The sequence below is a fragment of the Salvelinus namaycush genome, chromosome 25 (genome assembly GCF_016432855.1).
Source record: "Salvelinus namaycush isolate Seneca chromosome 25, SaNama_1.0, whole genome shotgun sequence".
NCBI classification, from domain to species: Eukaryota; Metazoa; Chordata; class Actinopteri; order Salmoniformes; family Salmonidae; genus Salvelinus; species Salvelinus namaycush.
In genome coordinates, this window is record NC_052331.1 from 24,745,546 (window position 1) to 24,770,739 (window position 25,194).

Here is a 25,194-nt window from a genome sequence, read left to right on the forward strand (position 1 = left end):
CATTCTGTATTGTAACAGCAAATTCATTGAGTTTTTACACATTCAGAAAATCAACCTTCAGAGGTGTTGGGTGCGTCCAAAATGACTCCCTGTGCCCTATATAGTGCATTACCTTTGACCAGAGTACTATGGGATGGATGCCTTCTTACCCTCTAGAAGTTCTTCAAAATCGTCGACAAAGAATTCTCTTAAGGGAGGCCGTTTGGGTCTCTTCAATGTGTTGACTAGCTGCTGGATTTTGGCTGACACTCGGCCACCTACTGGAACGCCTGTAAGGGTCACACACACACACACACACACACACACACACACACACACACACACACACACACACACACACACACACACACACACACACACACACACACACACACACACACACACACGCACACACGCACGCACACACGCACACACACACACACACACACACACACACAGATCAATACACACACGTAGAAAGTTCTATACTTCATGGAAACTTCTATACATCTAATTGGACTGGCAAGGCCACTTTTCCAAGTCTTCAGAGAGGAGACAGCCACACTTCACTGGGCAATATCCAAATTGTCTTCTCTACTGTCTCAAACCCCTGCTTTAGTTTCAATGACACTATCCCCCTGGACATTTCTCTTATCATATGAGGTCCAGAGGCTGCTGGTTTTCTGTTCTACGTGATAATTAATTGCACACACCTGGTGTTCCAGGTCTAAATCAGTCCCTGATTAGAAGGGAACAATGAAAAAATGCAGTGGAACTGGCTTCGAGGTCCAGAGTTGAGTTGGAGGGGATAAACCTTCATACGCAGCGGAGAGTGTCAAAGTTAAGGGTTAAACCGTGGATAGAAAGCAATACAGATGAACACACAGTAAAAATCAGTCCTGACCAAAGCTGATTTCACAAAGAAACAAAATCTGTGTAAAGCACGATCACTGCGTAACCTGTGTTAGGCTATATATATCAAGTAAAAAGAAAAAAAAAGAAAAACGAAACATTTTGAATCTCTAAAACACAAGTTTGGCCTTGGTACTGAGGGAGAAAGGTGCAGTTCTTTTCAGAGCCTCCATGAGCGTTGTAGTCCAGTAAACCCCATCTGTAAAGCTTGGAACTTGATCTATCAAGCAGACACTCGACGACGTGTGCTCTGTGCGCTCAACAAATCTATTCCTCAGCACTATTGACTGGAGCATCTGATGAACAGATTTGTCTGAGCGATGCCGTATGCCTCAGGAGAACAAATTAAAATAGCAGAGAGGCCCACATTGGCATACTCCATGATCTGACCGCAGCTCATTCAGAACAAATGTCAGAATCCATTTTGGGTTTGCTTTTCAAGCGTCAGATGCATTTTATTCTACTTCCTCAAAGGATTTGAATCACCTCTGATATGTAAAAGAAAGCTTCCGAAAGTGAGCCATCAAAAGTAATGTACTGAAAGAGAGAAGAGTAAATAAATATATGTGAGTGATGCATCTGTGTAAAAAGCGGAGTTTGAATTTCACTGCTCATATTTAAGTAATTTCTGGTGTCTGTTGCAGATCTAACTGAAAAGTTATGTGACGCCAAAAATCAAATCAAAGACGATGAAAATAGTTATTCTTGTGTCGTTCCATTCACAACCAAATTGAACTGTAAAAGGCATAAAACTGTAAAACATTATGTATCAGTTGTTGTTTTCTTAAATGCTGCTCCCAAATCAAACTGACATGACACCATGACACAGACATATCAAATCAAACTGACATGACACCATGACACAGACATATCAGAACAAACTGACATGACACCATGACACAGACATATCAGAACAACCTGACATGACACCATGACACAGACATATCAGAACAAACTGACATGACACCATGACACAGACATATCAAAACAACCTGACATGACACCATGACACAGACATATCAAAACAACCTGACATGACACCATGACACAGACATATCAAAACAAACTGACATGACACCATGACACAGACATATCAGAACAAACTGACATGACACAGACATATCAGAACAACCTGACATGACACCATGACACAGACATATCAAAACAAACTGACATGACACCATGACACAAACATATCAGAACAAACTGACATGACACCATGACACAGACATATCAGAACAAACTGACATGACACCATGACACAGACATATCAGAACAAACTGACATGACACCATGACACAAACATATCAGAACAAACTGACATGACACCATGACACAGACATATCAGAACAAACTGACATGACACCATGACACAGACATATCAGAACAAACTGACATGACACCATGACACAGACATATCAGAACAAACTGACATGACACAGACATATCAGAACAACCTGACATGACACCATGACACAGACATATCAAAACAAACTGACATGACACCATGACACAAACATATCAGAACAAACTGACATGACACCATGACACAAACATATCAGAACAAACTGACATGACACCATGACACAGACATATCAGAACAAACTGACATGACACCATGACACAGACATATCAGAACAAACTGACATGACACAGACATATCAGAACAACCTGACATGACACCATGACACAGACATATCAAAACAAACTGACATGACACCATGACACAAACATATCAGAACAAACTGACATGACACCATGACACAAACATATCAGAACAAACTGACATGACACCATGACACAAACATATCAGAACAAACTGACATGACACCATGACACAAACATATCAGAACAACCTGACATGACACCATGACACAAACATATCAGAACAAACTGACATGACACCATGACACTGACATATCAGAACAAACTGACATGACACCATGACACAGACATATCAGAACAAACTGACATGACACCATGACACAAACATATCAGAACAACCTGACATGACACCATGACACAAACATATCAGAACAAACTGACATGACACCATGACACAAACATATCAGAACAACCTGACATGACACCATGACACAAACATATCAGAACAAACTGACATGACACCATGACACAAACATATCAGAACAAACTGACATGACACCATGACACAGACATATCAGAACAAACTGACATGACACCATGACACAGACATATCAGAACAAACTGACATGACACAGACATATCAGAACAACCTGACATGACACCATGACACAGACATATCAAAACAAACTGACATGACACCATGACACAAACATATCAGAACAAACTGACATGACACCATGACACAAACATATCAGAACAAACTGACATGACACCATGACACAAACATATCAGAACAAACTGACATGACACCATGACACAAACATATCAGAACAACCTGACATGACACCATGACACAAACATATCAGAACAACCTGACATGACACCATGACACAAACATATCAGAACAAACTGACATGACACCATGACACAAACATATCAGAACAAACTGACATGACACCATGACACAAACATATCAGAACAAACTGACATGACACCATGACACAAACATATCAGAACAACCTGACATGACACCATGACACAGACATATCAGAACAACCTGACATGACACCATGACACAAACATATCAGAACAAACTGACATGACACCATGACACAAACATATCAGAACAAACTGACATGACACCATGACACAAACATATCAGAACAAACTGACATGACACCATGACACAAACATATCAAAACAAACTGACATGACAGCATGACACAGACATATCAGAACAAACTGACATGACACCATGACACAAACATATCAGAACAACCTGACATGACACCATGACACAGACATATCAGAACAAACTGACATGACACCATGACACAAACATATCAGAACAAACTGACATGACACCATGACACAGACATATCAGAACAAACTGACATGACACAAACATATCAGAACAAACTGACATGACATAGACATATCAGAACATACTGACATGACAGCATGACACAGACATATCAGAACAAACTGACATGACACCATGACACAAACATATCAGAACAAACTGACATGACACCATGACACAGACATATCAGAACAAACTGACATGACACAAACATATCAGAACAAACTGACATGACACCATGACACAAACATATCAAAACAAACTGACATGACAGCATGACACAGACATATCAGAACAAACTGACATGACACCATGACACAGACATATCAGAACAAACTGACATGACACCATGACACAGACATATCAGAACAAACTGACATGACATAGACATATCAGAACATACTGACATGACAGCATGACACAGACATATCAGAACAAACTGACATGACACAGACATATCAGAACAAACTGACATGACACAGACATACCAGAACAAACTGACATGACACCATGACACAGACATATCAGAACAAACTGACATGACACAGACATATCAGAACAAACTGACATGACACAGACATATCAGAACAAACTGACATCACACAGACATATCAGAACAAACTGACATGACACAGACATATCAGAACAAACTGACATCACACAGACATATCAGAACAAACTGACATGACACCATGACACAGACATATCAGAACAAACTGACATGACACCATGACACAGACATATCAGAACAAACTGACATGACACCATGACATAGACATATCAGAACAAACTGACATGACACCATGACACAGACATATCAGAACAACCTGACATGACACCATGACACAAACATATCAGAACAAACTGACATGACACCATGACACAGACATATCAGAACAACCTGACATGACACCATGACACAAACATATCAAAACAAACTGACATGACAGCATGACACAGACATATCAGAACAAACTGACATGACACCATGACACAGACATATCAGAACAACCTGACATGACACCATGACACAAACATATCAGAACAAACTGACATGACATAGACATATCAGAACAAACTGACATGACACCATGACACAGACATATCAGAACAACCTGACATGACACCATGACACAAACATATCAAAACAAACTGACATGACACCATGACACAGACATATCAGAACAAACTGACATGACACCATGACACAGACATATCAGAACAAACTGACATGACACCATGACACAGACATATCAGAACAACCTGACATGACACCATGACACAGACATATCAGAACAAACTGACATGACACAGACATATCAGAACAAACTGACATGACATACACATATCAGAACAAACTGACATGACACCATGACACAGACATATCAGAACAACCTGACATGACACCATGACACAAACATATCAGAACAAACTGACATGACACCATGACACAGACATATCAGAACAAACTGACATGACACCATGACACAAACATATCAGAACAACCTGACATGACACCATGACACAGACATATCAGAACACACTGACATGACACAGACATATCAGAACAACCTGACATGACACCATGACACAGACATATCAAAACAAACTGACATGACACCATGACACAGACATATCAGAACAAACTGACATGACACCATGACACAGACATATCAGAACAAACTGACATGACATAGACATATCAGAACAAACTGACATGACACCATGACACAAACATATCAGAACAAACTGACATGACATAGACATATCAGAACAAACTGACATGACACCATGACACAGACATATCAGAACAAACTGACATGACATAAACATATCAGAACAAACTGACATGACACCATGACACAGACATATCAGAACAACCTGACATGACACAGACATATCAGAACAAACTGACATGACACCATGACATAGACATATCAGAACAAACTGACATGACACCATGACACAGACATATCAGAACAACCTGACATGACACAGACATATCAGAACAAACTGACATGACACCATGACACAGACATATCAGAACAACCTGACATGACACCATGACACAAACATATCAGAACAAACTGACATGACACCATGACACAAACATATCAGAACAAACTGACATGACACCATGACACAGACATATCAGAACAACCTGACATGACACCATGACACAGACATATCAGAACAAACTGACATGACACCATGACACAGACATATCAGAACAACCTGACATGACACCATGACACAAACATATCAGAACAAACTGACATGACACCATGACACAAACATATCAGAACAAACTGACATGACACCATGACACAGACATATCAGAACAACCTGACATGACACAGACATATCAGAACAAACTGACATGACACCATGACACAAACATATCAGAACAACCTGACATGACACCATGACACAAACATATCAGAACAAACTGACATGACACCATGACACAAACATATCAGAACAAACTGACATGACACCATGACACAGACATATCAGAACAACCTGACATGACACCATGACACAGACATATCAGAACAACCTGACATGACACCATGACACAGACATATCAGAACAACCTGACATGACACCATGACACAGACATATCAGAACAAACTGACATGACACCATGACACACATATCAAAACAAACTGACATGACACCATGACACAGACATATCAGAACAACCTGACATGACACCATGACACAGACATATCAAAACAAACTGACATGACACCATGACACAGACATATCAGAACAAACTGACATGACACAGACATATCAGAACAAACTGACATGACACCATGACACAGACATATCAGAACAAACTGACATGACACAGACATATCAGAACAACCTGACATGACACCATGACACAAACATATCAGAACAAACTGACATGACACCATGACACAGACATATCAAAACAAACTGACATGACACCATGACACAGACATATCAGAACAAACTGACATGACACAGACATATCAGAACAAACTGACATGACACAGACATATCAGAACAACCTGACATGACACAGACATATCAGAACAACCTGACATGACACCATGACACAGACATATCAGAACAAACTGACATGACACCATGACACAAACATATCAGAACAAACTGACATGACACCATGACACAAACATATCAGAACAACCTGACATGACACCATGACACAGACATATCCGAACAAACTGACATGACACCATGACACAGACATATCAGAACAACCTGACATGACACCATGACACAGACATATCAGAACAACCTGACATGACACCATGACACAGACATATCAGAACAAACTGACATGACACCATGACACAAACATATCAGAACAAACTGACATGACACCATGACACAAACATATCAGAACAAACTGACATGACACCATGACACAGACATATCAGAACAACCTGACATGACACCATGACACAAACATATCAGAACAACCTGACATGACACCATGACACAGACATATCAGAACAACCTGACATGACACCATGACACAGACATATCAGAACAAACTGACATGACACCATGACACAAACATATCAGAACAAAGAAGGGCTCAGAGCATGATAAATACAAACATGACCCCAAAATACCCTTCACTGTCAAGAAAGACATGCACCATGAAAACAAATTTAGGTCACACACACACGGTCATGAACACACACACACACACACACACACACACACACACACACACACACACACACACACACACACACACACACACACACACACACACACACACACACACACACACACACACACACACACACACACACACACACACACACACACACACACACACACTACCCCAACCCCTGTATGTACTCACCATCTCCGGTCTCCATGAGCTCTGCGTTGCCGTACTTGGGCGTGGCCCTGGATGCTGTGGTGGAGCCCTGGGGTCTCTCCACCTGTATGGAGTCTGTGGTGTAGCTGGTGACATCTGGAGGGGTAGAGTGGTTCTCTGGATGTGAGGAGAGGCAAGGTGAAGGAAGCCTGTTACTGTTAGTCCCCCCAGCCCTCAGCCCTATAGCTAAACAAGGGCCACAGGCTGCCACAGCTAAGCCAGCACAACAGTGAGGAGAGGAGGGAAGAGAAGGACTGCCTCTCAAATGGTACCCTACTCCTTATATGGTGGACTACTGTTGGACACGGCTCATACATACCAGATCCGTATACGCCCTGGTCAAAAGTAGTGCACTATATAGGGAATATGGTTCCATTTGGGATGCAACCTAGGATGGGAGGAGGCACAGGGGCAAGGGTCCAAGGACACAGGGCACACAGACAGACAGACGGCGGGAGGCCACAGGGGTTAGTCAGGTCAGGAGGCGCATGCATCCAAACAGGTGTCACCGGGTGCAGAATAGACAGACATAGACAATGGTTAACTCCAGTAAAAGTCGATCTGAGGAAGGAGAGTGATTGATATGCTGCTGTGCTGGGTTTCCCTTGGTACTTCCACAGTTCCATAGACCTCAGCCCTTATCAATTGATCTGTTTTAAAATCATAGAGAACAGTGTTTCATGTCACCTCGTTTTCATTCAAGGAGCCTCTTGCTAGTTTTCCTGTGAACTCTGATGTGAGGTGTATGAAAACAGCCAAAGTCCATCCACTCCACAAGGGATGTAACTCTGCAACCACCCAAAAACTATCTTCATCTTTATGAAAATGTCATCTTAACTTTATCTAAGATGATAGATGATCGCTTGGGCCATTAACCAAAAGGCCGTTGAGCAAGGCAGTTAACCCCCAACAACAACTGCTCCCCGGGCGCCGATGATGTGGACGTAAATTAAGGCAGCCCTCCGTACCTCTCTGATTCAGAGGTTGGGTTAAATGCGCAAGACACATTTCGGTTAAATGCATTCAGTTGTGCAACTGACTAGGTATCCCTATACCCTTTCCAAATATTTTGGCAATGTTACACTTGTGAACTAGGCCTTTAGCTTCACATACGTCTCTGCTACGTGTGTGAGGTTGAATGTGTGGGAGCACACTGTAACATATACAAATATCTATGACAACCGTGTCAAATACTAATGCTGTGAATTAAGTTGTCCAAGCTGACACTTGCATGTCCCCAGGCCACCGGCCTCTCAGTCAGATTGTGATAAAAGGGGAAATATGGGATTAAAACAACAAAACAAAGCGGCCACCCGCTAGGTTTTTGGTAAACAGCTGAGAGACGGAGTAAAACAAGCTTATAGTTTGGGTTCTAATGGGGTAAACAAATTGAACTAAGCTCATGATCATTAAAGCATTTACAAGTGATATTCTTGTCCAAAAATATATGTACCAATCCAAGATTGTCCCAGTACTGGAGCTGCAGGAAATTTGATGCACTTCATGAAACTATGTTTGTAATCATTACTGCTCCTTCTTCAATCCCCTGGTCATAACATAAATGCTTCAACATTACATCATTGATGCAACACTTCCGCCTCTCCCTCTCTCTGAGACATCCCACATGTGACATCTATCCTTAAATTCACTGTAAAAAATAAATCATTTTTACTCTCCATCTCCCACTCGACATGTATCACTTTTCAGATTCTTTGAAGTGCCAGACGTTTTTGAAAGTCTAATCATGCCGTGAATTCCCATTTTCTTCCCATCATACCGCCTGGACAATGTCGAAAAGCATCAGCCGTTACTTTTCCCCTGCTAGATTTAGATTCTGATTGAAGTGGATGAGCGTGTGAAATCATTCCAGACACAATTTGTGAAGAGAAACCACAAGGAACTTCCTTCACTGTCTTTCCTTTACATTCCTAGTGCTCCGGCTCAATCGCTCAGCTTTCCACTGTAAAACACTAGAGCCCCAGTCAAGGACCATACATAAGCTAAAGTGGATCAAACACCGGTACTAGCTAGCCATAGCACTCATCTATAAGGGCCAGTAACCACAAGTATGTGAGAGCAATATCATTCATAGACCATCATACTGTCTGCTATGAGTAATCTTCCTTTCAGTGATAATTCATCATGTTAGATGAAGATGTCTATGGGTGTGTCCCAAACAGCACTGAATTCCCTATTTAGTGCACTATTGAGCACATAGGCCTTTATGATAAGAGCTTCCCAAAGCTGATTTAACTTTATTTATTTATGGACAAAGAATGTGTCATCACCTTCCATCAATTCCCATAGGGCTCTGTTCAAAACTAGTACACTATATAGGGAATAGGATGCCATTTGGGACGCAAGTATATATTCTTACCACCAGTGTCCGTGTGAGGTTAGATAAAGAGATAAATGAGAGAGGGAAAGCGCTCTAGAGCCCACTAGGTTAAACAAGGCTCGCATTGACAATGTTAGACCAAGGACAACATTACTGCCGCCCCCACTTAGCCTCTTCCTTTCTCTCTTTACCTGTCTTTACCCTCTCCCCCCTCTTTCCCATCCTCCCTCCCCATCTCCCTCCCTTTCTCTCACTCCCTCCCTTTCTCAACCTCCCACTCTCTGACTGCTTCAACACTGGCAAAATTGCCTTCCGAGTGGCGCAGCGGTCCAAAGCACTGCCTCACTACAGATCTGGGCGTCACTACAGACACTGTTTCGATCCCGGGCTGTAGTGACGGCCGTGACTGGGAGACACATGATACGGCACCCAATTGGCCCAGCGTCATCTGGGTTAGGGGAGGGTTTGGCCAGCCAGGATGTCCTTGTCCCATCGCATTGTAGCGACTCCTGTGGCGGGCCGGGCGCATGCACGCTGACTATGGCCGCCACTTGTACGGTGATTCCTCCAACACATTGGTGCGGCTGGCTTCCGGGATAAGCAAACAGTGTGTCAAGAAGCAGTGCGGCTTGGCAGGGTCGTGTTTCGGAGGATGCATGGCTCTCAACCTTCGCCTCTCCCGAGTCCGCACGGGAGTTGCAGCGATGGGACAAGACTAACTACCAATTGGATATCACGAAATTGGAGAGGGAAAAAAACTAAAACACATGGTGCTAATGTGCCAGAAAGTCATGTTCCCAATGCCTTCAGAGAGCCGAGAGGGGGAGAGAGGAAAGACAGAACGAGAGAGAGAGGGGGTAGAGACAGCGAGAAAAAGAGAAATGCTTCTCCATGACTGAGTGAGACTGAGACAACGCTAGGCTAGCTAGCTACCAGCTGCAATAACAGAGGTTATTGACACTTACATGCGACTTCTGCTATCAGAATATGAAGTTAGCATTGAAAAGTCGCCTTGTTGTTTGATTGTGTTCAGATCTGGCTGACCACTTCAGGAGGTTGTCAGGGATGCATTGCGTGCGGATTTCTAAAAGCGCACACAGTGGTGACGTCATCAGCACTCCTCTCACAAGTCACCAGAAAACTTGTGTTTTGAGACGAGAGGCATCTTTTCATTATAACGTTGGAGGAAATACGTTCCTAGCGTGTGAGGAACATGTTTGCTGGCCTCATAAATGCTAGCTAATATTAAGAAAAACATGTTTTTGTTTGGCTAGAGTTATGCTAACCCGTTTGCAATCCCTTTAGCGTTGCTTGGTAGCTTCAGAGGTTAGCTGGCTAGTTAGCTACAGTAGTTAGCAACTGCCATTGTTGTTGTGTTATCTTATTTAGCCTATTTCACTGTTTGCATACTGGCATTTGAATATAGCGCGGGAATAGGGAATCCGGACACAGTAGACACATTTAAATGTAGGTGTAGATGCATGACACTTTTGGAATTCCATGATCAGAACTCAATGATCAGAGCTAAAGCTGCATGATCAGAACTCAATGATCAGAGCTAAAGCTGCATGATCAGAACTCAATGATCAGAGCTAAAGCTGCATGATCAGAACTCAATGATCAGAGCTAAAGCTGCATGATCAGAACTCAATGCTAAAAGCTAGATCAACTGTCAAGCCTAGACACGGCCAGAATGCTTTCTCCAGACATATTGATATTGCATTTCCTACCAGCAGCTCAAGCATGCTAATGATATAGGAAGGGGTGCTCTTTGTACATAACATCTGTTTACCTGAGCCAGAGTGAACAGACAGACACTGGCCAGCAGTACTAAGCAGGCAGTGAGAGACTAAGGCTGTTTCCCAAATGGAACCCTATTCCACTACTTTTGACCAGCGCTATATAGCGGACTATATAGGGAATAGGGTGTTATTTGGGATTATAAACAGTGTACAAAACACCTTCCTAAAATTGACTTGCCCCCCTCTCCTTTTATAGCTTAACACCTACAGAGACAATAATGAGCTATAGGGAATCCAGTGACAGCTAGACTACAGTACACTACGGCAGGCAGAGAGAGAAACGCTGAACTGCAATGGAATCTATGGGTCGTCACATAGGCTGCATTCCAGGCTGACTACATTGCAGACGCATGCCATATTTCACAATGCATGGAAAGGTGCATCGTCTGCAATATAGAACGCAACCATAGACTGCAAAACGTCATTCCATTAGGAGTGGGAACCCCTTCCAGAATGATGTTAATGGTTGCTGTGGTGTTCTCAGACGTTGATCAATGGTTGATTATAGTCTGTTTGTTTTCAAAACATTCATCTACTTCTACCTGGGGGATTGTAGAATCCTTTTCTTTTCTCTAGTTGTTACATACGGAGGGATAACTCATTTCACTAATTCACTCTCACCGCCAAATAGTGACTGTTGGAATAATTGATGGGTTCAATCAAGGCATTCTTCAATGCTGGTTCAGTGGGTTCTTTAAGCATCGAGCAAAGTTTTGGCACTGAAAAATACAACTCAAAGGGCATTTTAAACAGACTACTTAAAACAATGTGGCACCTGCCTAAAGCTCAGATTCAAAGTGTACCCTCCCGACTACCCAATAAAAAACTCAGGGATTGGGAGAGCAGGGAGTGTCTAAAATCAAACAGAACATACATGTCAACAAGCACCACCTCCACATAACTGGAGCAACCATCCATCTGCTTTGTGTCAAAGACAAAAAGCATTCTTGAACATGTAGTCTCTTATCTTGCCCAGCAAATAAATACATGTATTTCTCACCATTAGATCAATAAATATTTCACAGCCATGAAAGCAACCAAAACTGCTTTCTAGACCTTACCTGTTTCCTGCAATATTGATGTTGATTTTCCATCAACACCGTGGCTCTCATTCACAAAGGGTACTCCACACACTCAGATTCATACGATCACAGTACTCATTAGCCAAAGCTATCCATGGGTTAGCATCACTTCTCTTCTCCCAACTTTTCACACAACTGTAGCTAGAGCAAGACACCACTTTGACATTGAACGCCACACTTGATCATCAGAAAGCAAATGGGTGCGGGGCAGTGGCTAGAGCAGGGCAGGGAGGGGTTGACTGCCCCCTTGCACGGTCTGGGATAGTGGGATACTGACCCTGCTTCTCCAGGGGGGGCTGCTGCCAGATGAGCTCTGATCCAAACTCACAGGACCGCCTCACCACAGGACCAGGACCTGAGTTCCCATTCTCTACTGTGACTGGGGCTGGTGTGCCCAGGAGACCTGGGGCCTTCCTAGTTTTCCTCTTCAGAGAGAGGTGAGCAATGGGCCCTGCGTGTGAGGAGGGGAAAACCTGAACCTTAAATCCAGACTACGGCAACCACACAAGGCCAAACCAAGTCACTACTGTAGCCAGATGGAGGGAAGACACTCTGCAGGGTCTCTCTACAGGAGGCATCAGCCATATGGAGGGGAAATATAATATGTGTTTCAAATGGCACCCTATTGACTTTATAGTGCACTAGTTTTGACCGGCTCTGGTCAAAAGTAGTGAACTAAAAATGAAATAGGGTGCAATTTAAGACACATCCATAGATGAGGGTGGGGCGAGGGGTATGGAGAAAAGCAACTTATCTACACGGGCAGGCAGAACCACACTGATGGGAAGGGAGGGAGGGAGAGGGGATGAAGGGAAGAAGGAAAATGCTTTTTCTTTAGCCTTTTAAAAAGCCAACACACACACACACGGGAGCTGGTTTGTTTTGGCCTCTAATGGGAGCCAAGAGGGAAAACAGATCTGTAACCTTCACACACACAGGAAAGGATATCCTCCTCTGAAATACACACCTAGCGGAGAGAGACACACAAACATCATGCTATGTTGTGACAACAAAACGCTATTTGATTGTCATGGAAACACCTCTGAAAACCAAGGATTTAGAGAGTTACTCATAAAGTTACTAATACACAACTATACAGTTTGATGGAATTAAATCTAACTATCAGAACGACTGGATGTTGACAAGTGTTTTGATTGATAGATTGCCAAAATAATCTAGTGATTGATTGACTAACTCTTAACTGTCTTACTGACAGGCTGTCATAGTACACATCAGGACTGTAAGTGGTGTTCCATTACATGTCAACTATACCTAATAACTGATACATGATATCACATTTCCTAGTTCAGTGAAAGTCTACATCTACCACAGCACGAGTCCCCAGTTCTTCCAGTGCTGCTTCAAAGTGTCCCCAAACACCAGATAAACATCACATCTCAGTGTTTAAAATGTCTCTTCACTGAGTAGAAGAAGCCAATCAGCAGTTGGCTACTAGCGGTGTCTGCAACCCAACTGTCACGGCACCCTACTCCCAACACTGTGCATTACTTCAGGCTGTCTGCTAGCTGTGTCTACCTGACGGAAGCCTCCGTGTGGTGTCTGTTCTGTGCTTTGTCTCTGGTAGCCATCAAACTTGTGTCAGCAGCATGAAAACAAACTAGCCACTAGAACAGTTTACACAGACAACATTGGAGAACAGCAGTTTGTGGTCATAGCTCTTCTAAGTATGATTGTTTTGTTATTTTGTCCTTCAATTGACATGTATTATGCAGTGACTACAACTAAGGGGTTAACTAAGTCTAGGGTATAAGAAGATAAACAAAAGTGAGAGCTTCTCTTCGTGAGGAGGATGGGCTTCATGCAAGTAAAAAGAAAGCAAATATTTCCACACAGGAAGCATTGCAGGCTAGTGTTGTGTGCATGCCTTAGGGGTTGGAACATTAAAGGGAGGTACAGGATAGGTGAGGGGTGATGTCAGCAGCACACACACATAAATATACACACACGAGTGTACACGCACACACACGTGCACACATACATACCGTGGAGGTGTTGATAGAGCCAACAACAGGGATACTTTTTCCACATTTTGTCATGTTACAGCCTGCATTTTTATTTATTAAATTGAGATTTTGTGTCACTGGCCTACACACACAATACCCCATAATGTGAAAATGGAATTATGTTTACTTAAAATTACTTAAAGATGAAAAGCTGAAATGTCTTGAGTCAATAAGTATTCAACCCCTTTGTTATGGCAAAAAAATGGCTTAACAAGTCACATAAGTTGCATGGACACACTGTGTGCAATAATAGTGTTTAACATGATTTTTAAATGACTACCTCGTCTTTGTACACCACACATACAATTATTTGTAAGGTCCCTCAGTCGAGCAGTGAATTTCAAACACAGATTCAACCACAAAGACCAGGGAGGTTTTCCAATGCCTCGCAAAGAAGAGCACCTATTGGTAGATAGCTGACATTTGAATATCCCTTTGAGCATGGTGAAGTTATTAATTACACTTTGGATGGTGTATCAATACACCCAGTCACTACAAAGATACAGGTGTCCTTCCTAACTCAGTTGCCGGAGAGGAAGGAAACCGCTCAGGGATTTCACCATGAGGCCAATGGTGACTTTAAAACAGTTACAGAGTTGAATGGCTGTGACAGGAGAAAACTGAGGATGGCTCAACTACATTGTAGTTACTCTACAATACTAACCTAAATGACAGTGAAAAGAAGGAAGCCTTTACAGAATACAAATTTTCCAAAACATAGATCCTGTTCACAATAAGGCACTAAAGTAAAACTGCAAAAAATGTGGTGAAGAAATTAACTTTATGTCCAGAATATAAAGACCTATTGTTCGGGGAAAATCCAACACATCACTGAGTACCACTCTTCAAATTTACAAGCATGGTGGTGGCTGCATCATTTTATGGGTATGCTTGTCATCGGCAAGGACTATGGATTTTTTTAGGGTAAAAATAAACGGAATAGAGCTAGGCAGAGGCAAAGGCAAAATCTGAGAAGAAAACCTGGAATGTTTAAAGAATAATGTGCAAATATTGTACAATCCAAGTGTGAAAAGCTTAGACTTACCCAGAAAGACTCACAGCAGTAATTGCTGCCAAATGTGATTCCAACATGTATTGTTGTGAATACTTATGTAAATTAGATATTTCTGTATTTCATTTTCAATAAATTTGCAAACATTTCTAAAAACATGTTTTCACTTTGTCATTATGGATTATTGTGTGTAGATGGGTAAGAAAATAAATACATTTGATCCATTTTGAATTCAGGTTTTAAAAATTAGGAATAAGTCAAAGGGTATAAATACTTTCTGCAGGCACTGTAAGTAAGACAAACATACCCTAACACACAGAGGTAGATACAAGTAGGTAAGTAAGTTTATAGTTGAAGGGTGGGTTTGTTTACCTGACTTACCGAGGTGTGTCTGGCCCATGACGTCTGCTAGCCGGCTGGCCGCCCCGCTCCCTCCGCTCTGCGTGGAGGAGGAGGAGGTGGTGGAGGAGGTTGTGGAGCCGTGGATGGCCCTGCTGATCCAGTTCTCCATGTTGATGCTGCCCTGGCTGGAGGTGGGCGTGCCCTCACCCTGCATGGAGCCCTCTTCCTCTGAGCCTGACGACGTGTCTGGAGAGAGGGGGGAGTGGAGCAGAGAGGAAGAGAGGGTTTACGACAGCAGGGAAAAACACACACGAACATACATACATACATACATACGCACGCGCACGCGCACGCACACACACACACACACCTGCATGTCACTGTCGGACATTTGCACAACAAATAGAGACTAAACTCTGTCATGGCACTGAGGGGATGTCCCCTCCCCCCTAACATACCCCCTCCACACCTGATTCAGAGGGGTTGGGTTAAATACGGAATACACATTTGGGTTGAATGCATTCAGTTGTTTAACTGTCTAGGTATCCTCTTTCCTATTCCCCTCCTCCCCACCTATACAGTGGATACAGGTGTGTCCACAGAAGGCATGCCAATCAGAGAGTTGACAGACATCTGATCCTGACTGAGGGGGAGAATGGCTTCCTTCCACAGTATCAGAGTCAGACTGTAGGAACACTACAGCCCCTACAGCCCCCTACTGCCCTACAGCCCTACATAACCCTACAGCCCCCTACTGCCCTACAGAAACCTACTGTCCTCTACTGCCCTACAGCCCCCTACTGCCCTACAGAACCCTACTGCCCTACAGAACCCTACAGCCCCCTACTGCCCTACAGAAACCTACAGCCCCCTACAGAACCCTACTGCCCCCTACAGAACTCCACTGCCCCCTACAGAACCCTACTGCCCCCTACAGAACCTTACAGAACCCACAGCCCTAGAACCTCTCACCATTAGGCTGATTCACTGCCATGCACCCAAATCCACTGCAACACACAGACATAGTCTCAGCACAAACACTGTTAGCTCATCCACTCTGTTCTGTTAATATCACAACTCCTCACCCAGGGATGTTTTTAGCTCTACTCTGTCGTAGTGGCTCAGTCTGGGGATGAGTGAGTGTGATTCTTTGTGTGCTTTATTTTGCATATGTTTTGCATACTGTGTCAAGACAGGGCTGTCTGCCTGTGGGCCGGGCCAAGGGAGGGGAGGATGTCTGTCTGAGGGATGACGACTCATGACGACTCATTTCTGAACGAGCTACTGAGAGAGATAAACAACAGAGGTGTGTGTGTGTGTGTGTGTGTGTGTGTGGTGTGTGGTGTGTGGTGTGTGTGTGTGTGTGTGTGTGTGTGTGTGTGTGTGTGTGTGTGTGTGTGTGTGTGTGTGTGTGTGTGTGTGTGTGTGAGAGATACAGTGGCCTCAAACCTGAAACATTATTGACCTTTTCTAAAAAAGAAAATCTGCATGGACTAACTTTGTAAAAGGTGTAAATTTACTTAATGGGTTTTATGAGTGGACATAAAATATAAGTTTGTATTTTCTTGGCCAGACTAAACCTACACAGTAAATGTTCAAGAAAAATGCTATTATAGATTGCTCTAATATGCCCACTGTCTTTCCTAGTGACAGCAGTGAGACAGACGGTAACCTTTGCTGGGCTGAGGGAGGTCTCCTCCAGCATGCAGCATACTGTATGCTAGCTCAAACTATAGAATTACATACAAATTATAGGATCTCTATGGCTCCAACACCCTGCAGGCCACTGGGGTTTCATCTGCCCTCCCTCTCCATCTGCCCACAGGGATGTCTGCTGCAACCAGTGAAATTAAGCCAAAAGGGGGTAGACTAGGGCAACAACACTGGCAGCTCTGCCCCGCCATTGGCCATTTGCATTTTGCCACATAGAACGCTGTCTGATTGGCCAGCGCTATGTAGAGTGCTGCCTGATAGGCCAGAGGTGTTGGTCAGTATGCAGTGTCAGTCCCATTGGTGACAGCTGTCAGTCAGCAGAGCTCACACCTGGGCTCTCCTATGTTGTTGACACTGGGACAGATAAGAGTGTGTGTGTATATCCTATATAGCATCCTGTTTTGAAAAAAACTACCCATGTATACAGTATGGTCTTAATACAGTACTGGACGTCAGCATTTGATTCGCCGGTCCCGTGCGCCTTCAATGTTAATTACTTTGATTATGCTTCTTCTGCTGAGGCTGATAAGGTGTTGTGGTGTTGTGATACTGTGCGCACACACACACACACACACACACACACACACACACACACACACACACACACACACACACACACACACACACACACACACACACACACACACACACACACACACACACACACACACACACACACTTAGATGGGAATAGAGGCAGTGGCTTTTGACAAGCTGGTCAAAACTAGTGCACTATATAGGGAATAGGGAGCTATTTTGGGACACAGGCATGTACAAAAAAAAGCGCCATACTAATTACTTACAAAGACAGACAAGAAAACAAATAAGGAGTGGAGTCCATATCGGAGTTGGCAGGTTGTGGAGGAATAGTGTGCTCCAACGGAATACTGCTGCTTGCCTTGCTTGGTATGATGGGTGTGTGTGTGGGGATTTTTCCCCACATGCACCCAGCCTTGCAGGCAGTCAGGCACAAACAACGCCAGCGCTCTGTCACTGTTCATTCTCCCTCAAGGGGCTGTTCGCTCTGCATAGAACAATTGGGCTTCCTTATAAGAACTGTGCCTGCCCTGCTCACTTGGAATCATGTGAAAATGTGCTTGTGGCGATTCCTAAATGGATGTCAATCGTGTGTGTGTTCAGTAAATGAATCCCTGTAGAAGCCTCACTCCCAGCCTTCAGCACTAATGCAAATAAGATGGTCTCATATCGCTGTCACACACACACACACACACACCTCTGTCCACGCCACTCCATAACACAGCCCTCTCTCAAAAACACTGTCCACTCCCTAAACCCCTGGCTGGGTGGTGGTATGCCGTGTTACATTACTATAGCTATACAGTACAAGACAGGCGATGATGTCAACACCTTATTGCTGTTGTCAGTGATTTAGCACACAGCCAGATGTTGGTTAGTGGGATACGGCAAAGGGAGAAATGAGCTCTAGCATCTAACTTGCTAGTATTATTAACCATATACTCCTTCTATAAGCTGAGCATAAGAGTGATGGAGCAAAAGAGTCCCCTATTCTCTATTTAGTGCACTATGCGCCCTCCGGAGCCCTGGTCAAAAGTAGTGCACTATATAGGGAATAGGGTATAATTTGAGATGCAATTGAAGTCTGTAGCTCAGCTCTTATTTTCGCCAAGTGTCTGAAAGAGGTGACTGAAATTGATGGCAATCCTAATTATCCCATGGAAGAAGGTCAAAATGGCGGCTCATTAATCAACTGTTTTTAGCCAGCATGAGCAACAGCTTCAAGTCGAGTGAACCACTCCCATGGTCATCTATGACATCATGTCAGTACTAGCTTCTTTCTGCCCTTAAATCATGTGCTCCTGTCACTGACAGACTGGGGACGTTTTATCTATGACGTCTCTGGAGTGCCATCAACTCTGGTGGTAAAATACTACTGAACTGAAGCGTTAAATTGCTGTTGTATCTAAACGGATGGTATCCTAAAAAAGTATTTCTAGATGCACACAATCAAGAGGAAACAACTTAATCATACATTAACGTCAATTACTCTTTCATATTGACTCATTTAGTTGTAATTCCATCCAGTCAAGAAATAACGTAGATACTCTTCAACAACGTATTTGTGATAAATTGATGTATTTCCAACCCAGGCTGGTTGAACTGACCAACACACATACACTGAGTATAACAAAAATGAGCAACACCTTCCTAATATTAAGTTGCACACATACACAATCCATGTCTTAACTGTCTCAAGGCTTCAAAATCATTATTTAACCTGTCTCCTCCTCTTCATCTACACTGACTGAAGTGGATTTAACAAGTGACATCGATAAGGGAGCATAACTTTCAGCTGGTTTCACCTTGTCAGTCTCATGGAAAGAGCAGCTGTTCTTAATGTTTTGTACACACAGTGTATACTTTTCTACTCTTCCTGATTGACTAGACATCAGATTAAACACACACATTGGTGACACTGAATGAGTGAGTTAGTGAGGGGGAGGAGCAGGGACAGAGACAGGCTGGAGGCATATTCACGCCTCCGGGGTGAAGTTTCCCCTAGGTACAGATCTAGGATCAGTTTCCGCTCCCCCAATCCTAACCTAAACCATAAGTGGGAAAAATGCAAAACTGACTAAAGATCACGACCAGGGACAATGTCACCCTACATCAATATTCAGGCGTACACACAAGCCACACACATACACAGTGCAGTGGAGCAGTCCCAGGCTGCTATGATTACCTTGGTGTCCTATATGTTCCTCACCTGGGGGAGTGTAGGCATCCATGGAGGACTGCACGACCAGGGAGCGGCGCTTGGAGGGCATGGGTACTGCCATCTTACCACGCTCCTTCTGTTTGGCAAGAGCCGCCTGCACAGCCTCTGTGTGGACATCTGCAAAACACACAGCGCAGGACAGACATGTTGGAAGACCTGGCACGAAGATCAGGTTTATTGCGGGACAAATGAAATGAGTCTGTGGAATGTATATTTCACTAAACAATATATACTGTATATAATTAGAACAAGGACAACAATTACAGTATATATTGTAGCTAAAGTATATTATTTTAGGAAAGCATAGGCTTAGAAGATTAGGATGAAATAATCACTGTGAATGTAGCCGAAATACCACTTCAGAAGTTCCACAGTGTATGTACAGTAACAAGCAACGTTGTTCATTTTCGATACTCTCAAGGTGGTAGTTGTCTTCTTCTACACTGGGGACTTCACCGCTGTTGGCTTCTCACAAAAGCAAGACGACATCTCACTCTAAGTGGACTAATCTAACCAAACAAGAGGCTGATAAAACATTGTGCCATAATGTAACTTATAAAAGATCATAAAGAAAGAGTTCGGTTTTAGTGAGGAAAAACTATTGCCAGTAACCTATGCCCTTTATGTCTCGATGCTTTAGTGGCCCTGTTTAGTAACGGCCATTGAGAACAGACTCTGGCTGTATCCCAAATGGCACCCCATTCCCCTTATAGTGCACCACTTTGACCGGAGCCGTATGTACTCTGGTCAAAAGTAGTACACTACAAAGGGAATAGGGTGCCATTTGGGATGCACACAACGCCTTTGTGGTTGTCATGTATTCTTTAATTCAACATGAATCCTGTTTTATAGGGCTGTACCCTAGGAACTTGCGTGCCCATTGGCTGCTCCCTCTATGTCTGGGTCTGAATAATGTCTCCAGACAACTGAGGTTTAATGTGAGATCATTGTGTCCAGCCCTATAATAGGCTATTCATAAGAGCACCAATAGCTGTGTGTAAGGCTAAGCACTGGTAAAATACAAGAAAAACCATGATGCAAACCAACAGGAAGTATGGTGCCATTTGGGGCACAGAAATGTGTTTCTAAGACAAAGCTAGAACACAGTGCCAGAATCTGTGGCTGGTATGTTGAAGCTGTCTGCAGACCACAGAAATGTGTTTCTAAGACAAAGCTAGAACACAGTGCCAGAATCTGTGGCTGGTATGTTGAAGCTGTCTGCAGACCACAGAAATGTGTTTCTAAGACAAAGCTAGAACACAGTGCCAGAATCTGTGGCTGGTATGTTGAAGCTGTCTGCAGACCACAGAAATGTGTTTCTAAGACAAAGCTAGAACACAGTGCCAGAATCTGTGGCTGGTATGTTGAAGCTGTCTGCAGACCACAGAAATGTGTTTCTAAGACAAAGCTAGAACACAGTGCCAGAATCTGTGGCTGGTATGTTGAAGCTGTCTGCAGACCACAGAAATGTGTTTCTAAGACAAAGCTAGAACACAGTGCCAGAATCTGTGGCTGGTATGTTGAAGCTGTCTGCAGACCACAGAAATGATTAGCCTTTTGATATATATACTGTATATGAATATATATAAAAAGAGAGGTAGATAAATATATATAGAGAGAGAGAAAGAGAGAGCGAGAGTGAAATAGAAAAAGAGAAAGAACCTGGGGGTGAGGGGGGAGACAGAGGTGGGTGGGTGGGTGGGTAATGAAGCAAGTGGTTCATTGGTCTAAATAGGAGTGATAAACAGCATTGGGGTGGTAAATAAAAAAGCTTTTTTTTATGCATTTAGCATTAATAGTGAGACTAATAAAAATCAAAGCTTTTGATAATCCAAATGAATTATGTTACCACAAACCAAATGTAATTTAGTGTTTAAAATGCAGTTCTCCATTAGTGCTCCTATACTGTCCTATAGTAACTGCCAAGTTGCTAACTGTACTTCAGGAAGACAACTCACAGAGCTTAATGTACAACCAGGTGCATGGTGAAAAAACTATAGCACACTGGTAATATTGGGTTTTTCTAATTTGTATTAAGTTTCCAACTGTATACCATGAGCTTGAGGTTTGTGTTACTGTTTGTGATGTGTTTCTGGCGTACCTGATCTGTAGCGTTCGTCCCGGGAGCCAGAGGAGCGGCGGCGGTGGTAGCGAGAGGAGGAGCCGGGGGTGACAGGAGTTCTCCTCTCGTGGGGCACAGAAGGGTCCATCCCTTGGGGGGAGAGGGAGAAGACAGCGTTAACTACAGTACAGCCTGACCACCATCAGCACTCTACCTGGTACTACAGTACAGCCTGACCACCATCAGCACTGTACCTGGTACTACAGTACAGCCTGACCACCATCAGCACTGTACCTGGTACTACAGTACAGCCTGATCACCATCAGCACTCTACCTGGTACTACAGTACAGCCTGACCACCATCAGCACTCTACCTGGTACTACAGTACAGCCTGACCACCATCAGCACTCTACCTGGTACTACAGTACAGCCTGACCACCATCAGCACTGTACCTGGTACTACAGTACAGCCTGACCACCATCAGCACTCTACCTGGTACTACAGTACAGCCTGACCACCATCAGCACTGCACCTGGTACTACAGTACAGCCTGACCACCATCAGCACTCTACCTGGTACTACAGTACAGCCTGACCACCATCAGCACTCTACCTGGTACTACAGTACAGCCTGACCACCATCAGCACTCTACCTGGTACTACAGTACAGCCTGACCACCATCAGCACTGCACCTGGTACTACAGTATAGCCTGACCACCATCAGCACTGTACCTGGTACTACAGTACAGCCTGACCACCATCAGCACTCTACCTGGTACTACAGTACAGCCTGACCACCATCAGCACTGCACCTGGTACTACAGTACAGCCTGACCACCATCAGCACTCTACCTGGTACTACAGTACAGCCTGACCACCATCAGCACTCTACCTGGTACTACAGTACAGCCTGACCACCATCAGCACTCTACCTGGTACTACAGTACAGCCTGACCACCATCAGCACTCTACCTGGTACTACAGTACAGCCTGACCACCATCAGCACTGTACCTGGTACTACAGTACAGATGTAGTTCCCATGGGTGGTACAGAAAGAACAATGCAGACTCTATTGTGCAGTTTTTACACTTGTTTTTGGATACTATTTGTTCCTGCCAAAACCAGCACCTGGATCTATATACACTGCTGTGCACAGAGGTTTCTCTTTCTTTTGTGCACGGCAGATACTAGCCTATCATAGATGGTATTACTAGCATATAGTGGTGTAGTATATAGTAAAAGGATCAAATGAATAGATGGACAAGGAAAATGAATTCATTATACTGTCTGCATCAAACCGAGTATGAGTATTATTTATTCTGACGGGCACCTCAACTCAACTTAATTTCACAATAGACTGTGAAATAACTGGCATTATTGAACATTATTCTATTTTGTTTGGCAAGGGATTGTTAGGCTCAGTTTAAACGGAGGGTCCCAGCAATTAACCCTGTTTCCTATTCAATCTATCAGGGGACTGGGTCCCTCAGCCTCTCATTCTAAGTCCCAAATGGCATCCTATTCTCTACATAGTGCACTACGTTTGAGCAGAGCCCTATGGGCCCTGGTCAAAAGTAGTGCACTATATATGGAATGGGATGCCATTTGGGACACAACCAGCCTCTCATTGTCAATTACAGCACAGTGGAAATCAGCCCCTAAACCTGAACCTCAGCATGGAGCTCTTGGGATGAGATGATTTTCAGTGTAAATCCTAGGCTGTGGACACACAGAAACCAAACAAACACCCACCAGTTACTTTAATTTACAAACTGTTTGCAATTGTTCCAGTCTTGAAGACAGTCTGCTAGCTAGACAACACAAAGCTAGTGATCTATGACTGAAGCTATAACGGCTACATTACAGCACAACCCCAGAAGGTAAATCTCAGGTTCACAACAAAGAAACACTGAGCCACTCACTTCCCAGTCCTCAACACCAAAGCTCCAAGCAGCAGTCTGAGCAATGCAGCAGCTTGTTATACTGTAGGTAAGTGCCCCATAAAGTGGATTACTTTCTGCTGGGCTATAACAGCCATTGGTTTAGCACTGAGAGACATGATAGATGCAGGATACCATTCCCTCTTTCTCCCTGTCGATCGAGAACACTCAGCCCCCCCCCCCCCCCCCCCCCTACACACACACCTTGAAGGAAATCAATCTCAGTCTCATCTGTTCTCCATCTGCCTTACACAGGGATGCTACATTCAATAAGACGCTCGATGGAGGAGTCTGATCTCAATAGTGCTGCACTCGTCTTCTCCACTGACAGTGTTATTTAGGAGGACTATCTACTGCGATGCTGAAAT

At 43.5% G+C, this 25,194-nt stretch overlaps 1 protein-coding gene across 1 annotated transcript in view; it reads right to left on the bottom strand.

Moving 5' to 3' along the window:
* LOC120019851 (disco-interacting protein 2 homolog C) overlaps positions 1-25,194 on the bottom strand; it is a 133,804-nt gene that overhangs the window by 103,035 nt on the left and 5,575 nt on the right. Inside the window, exons 3-7 of the mRNA XM_038963265.1 lie at positions 22,923-23,033; positions 20,810-20,938; positions 16,391-16,597; positions 7,734-7,868; positions 150-269 (exon numbers count right to left, since the gene is read on the bottom strand). Of these exons, the coding sequence (XP_038819193.1) occupies positions 150-269; positions 7,734-7,868; positions 16,391-16,597; positions 20,810-20,938; positions 22,923-23,033 (702 nt within the window). The remainder of the gene's footprint in view (positions 1-149; positions 270-7,733; positions 7,869-16,390; positions 16,598-20,809; positions 20,939-22,922; positions 23,034-25,194) is intronic.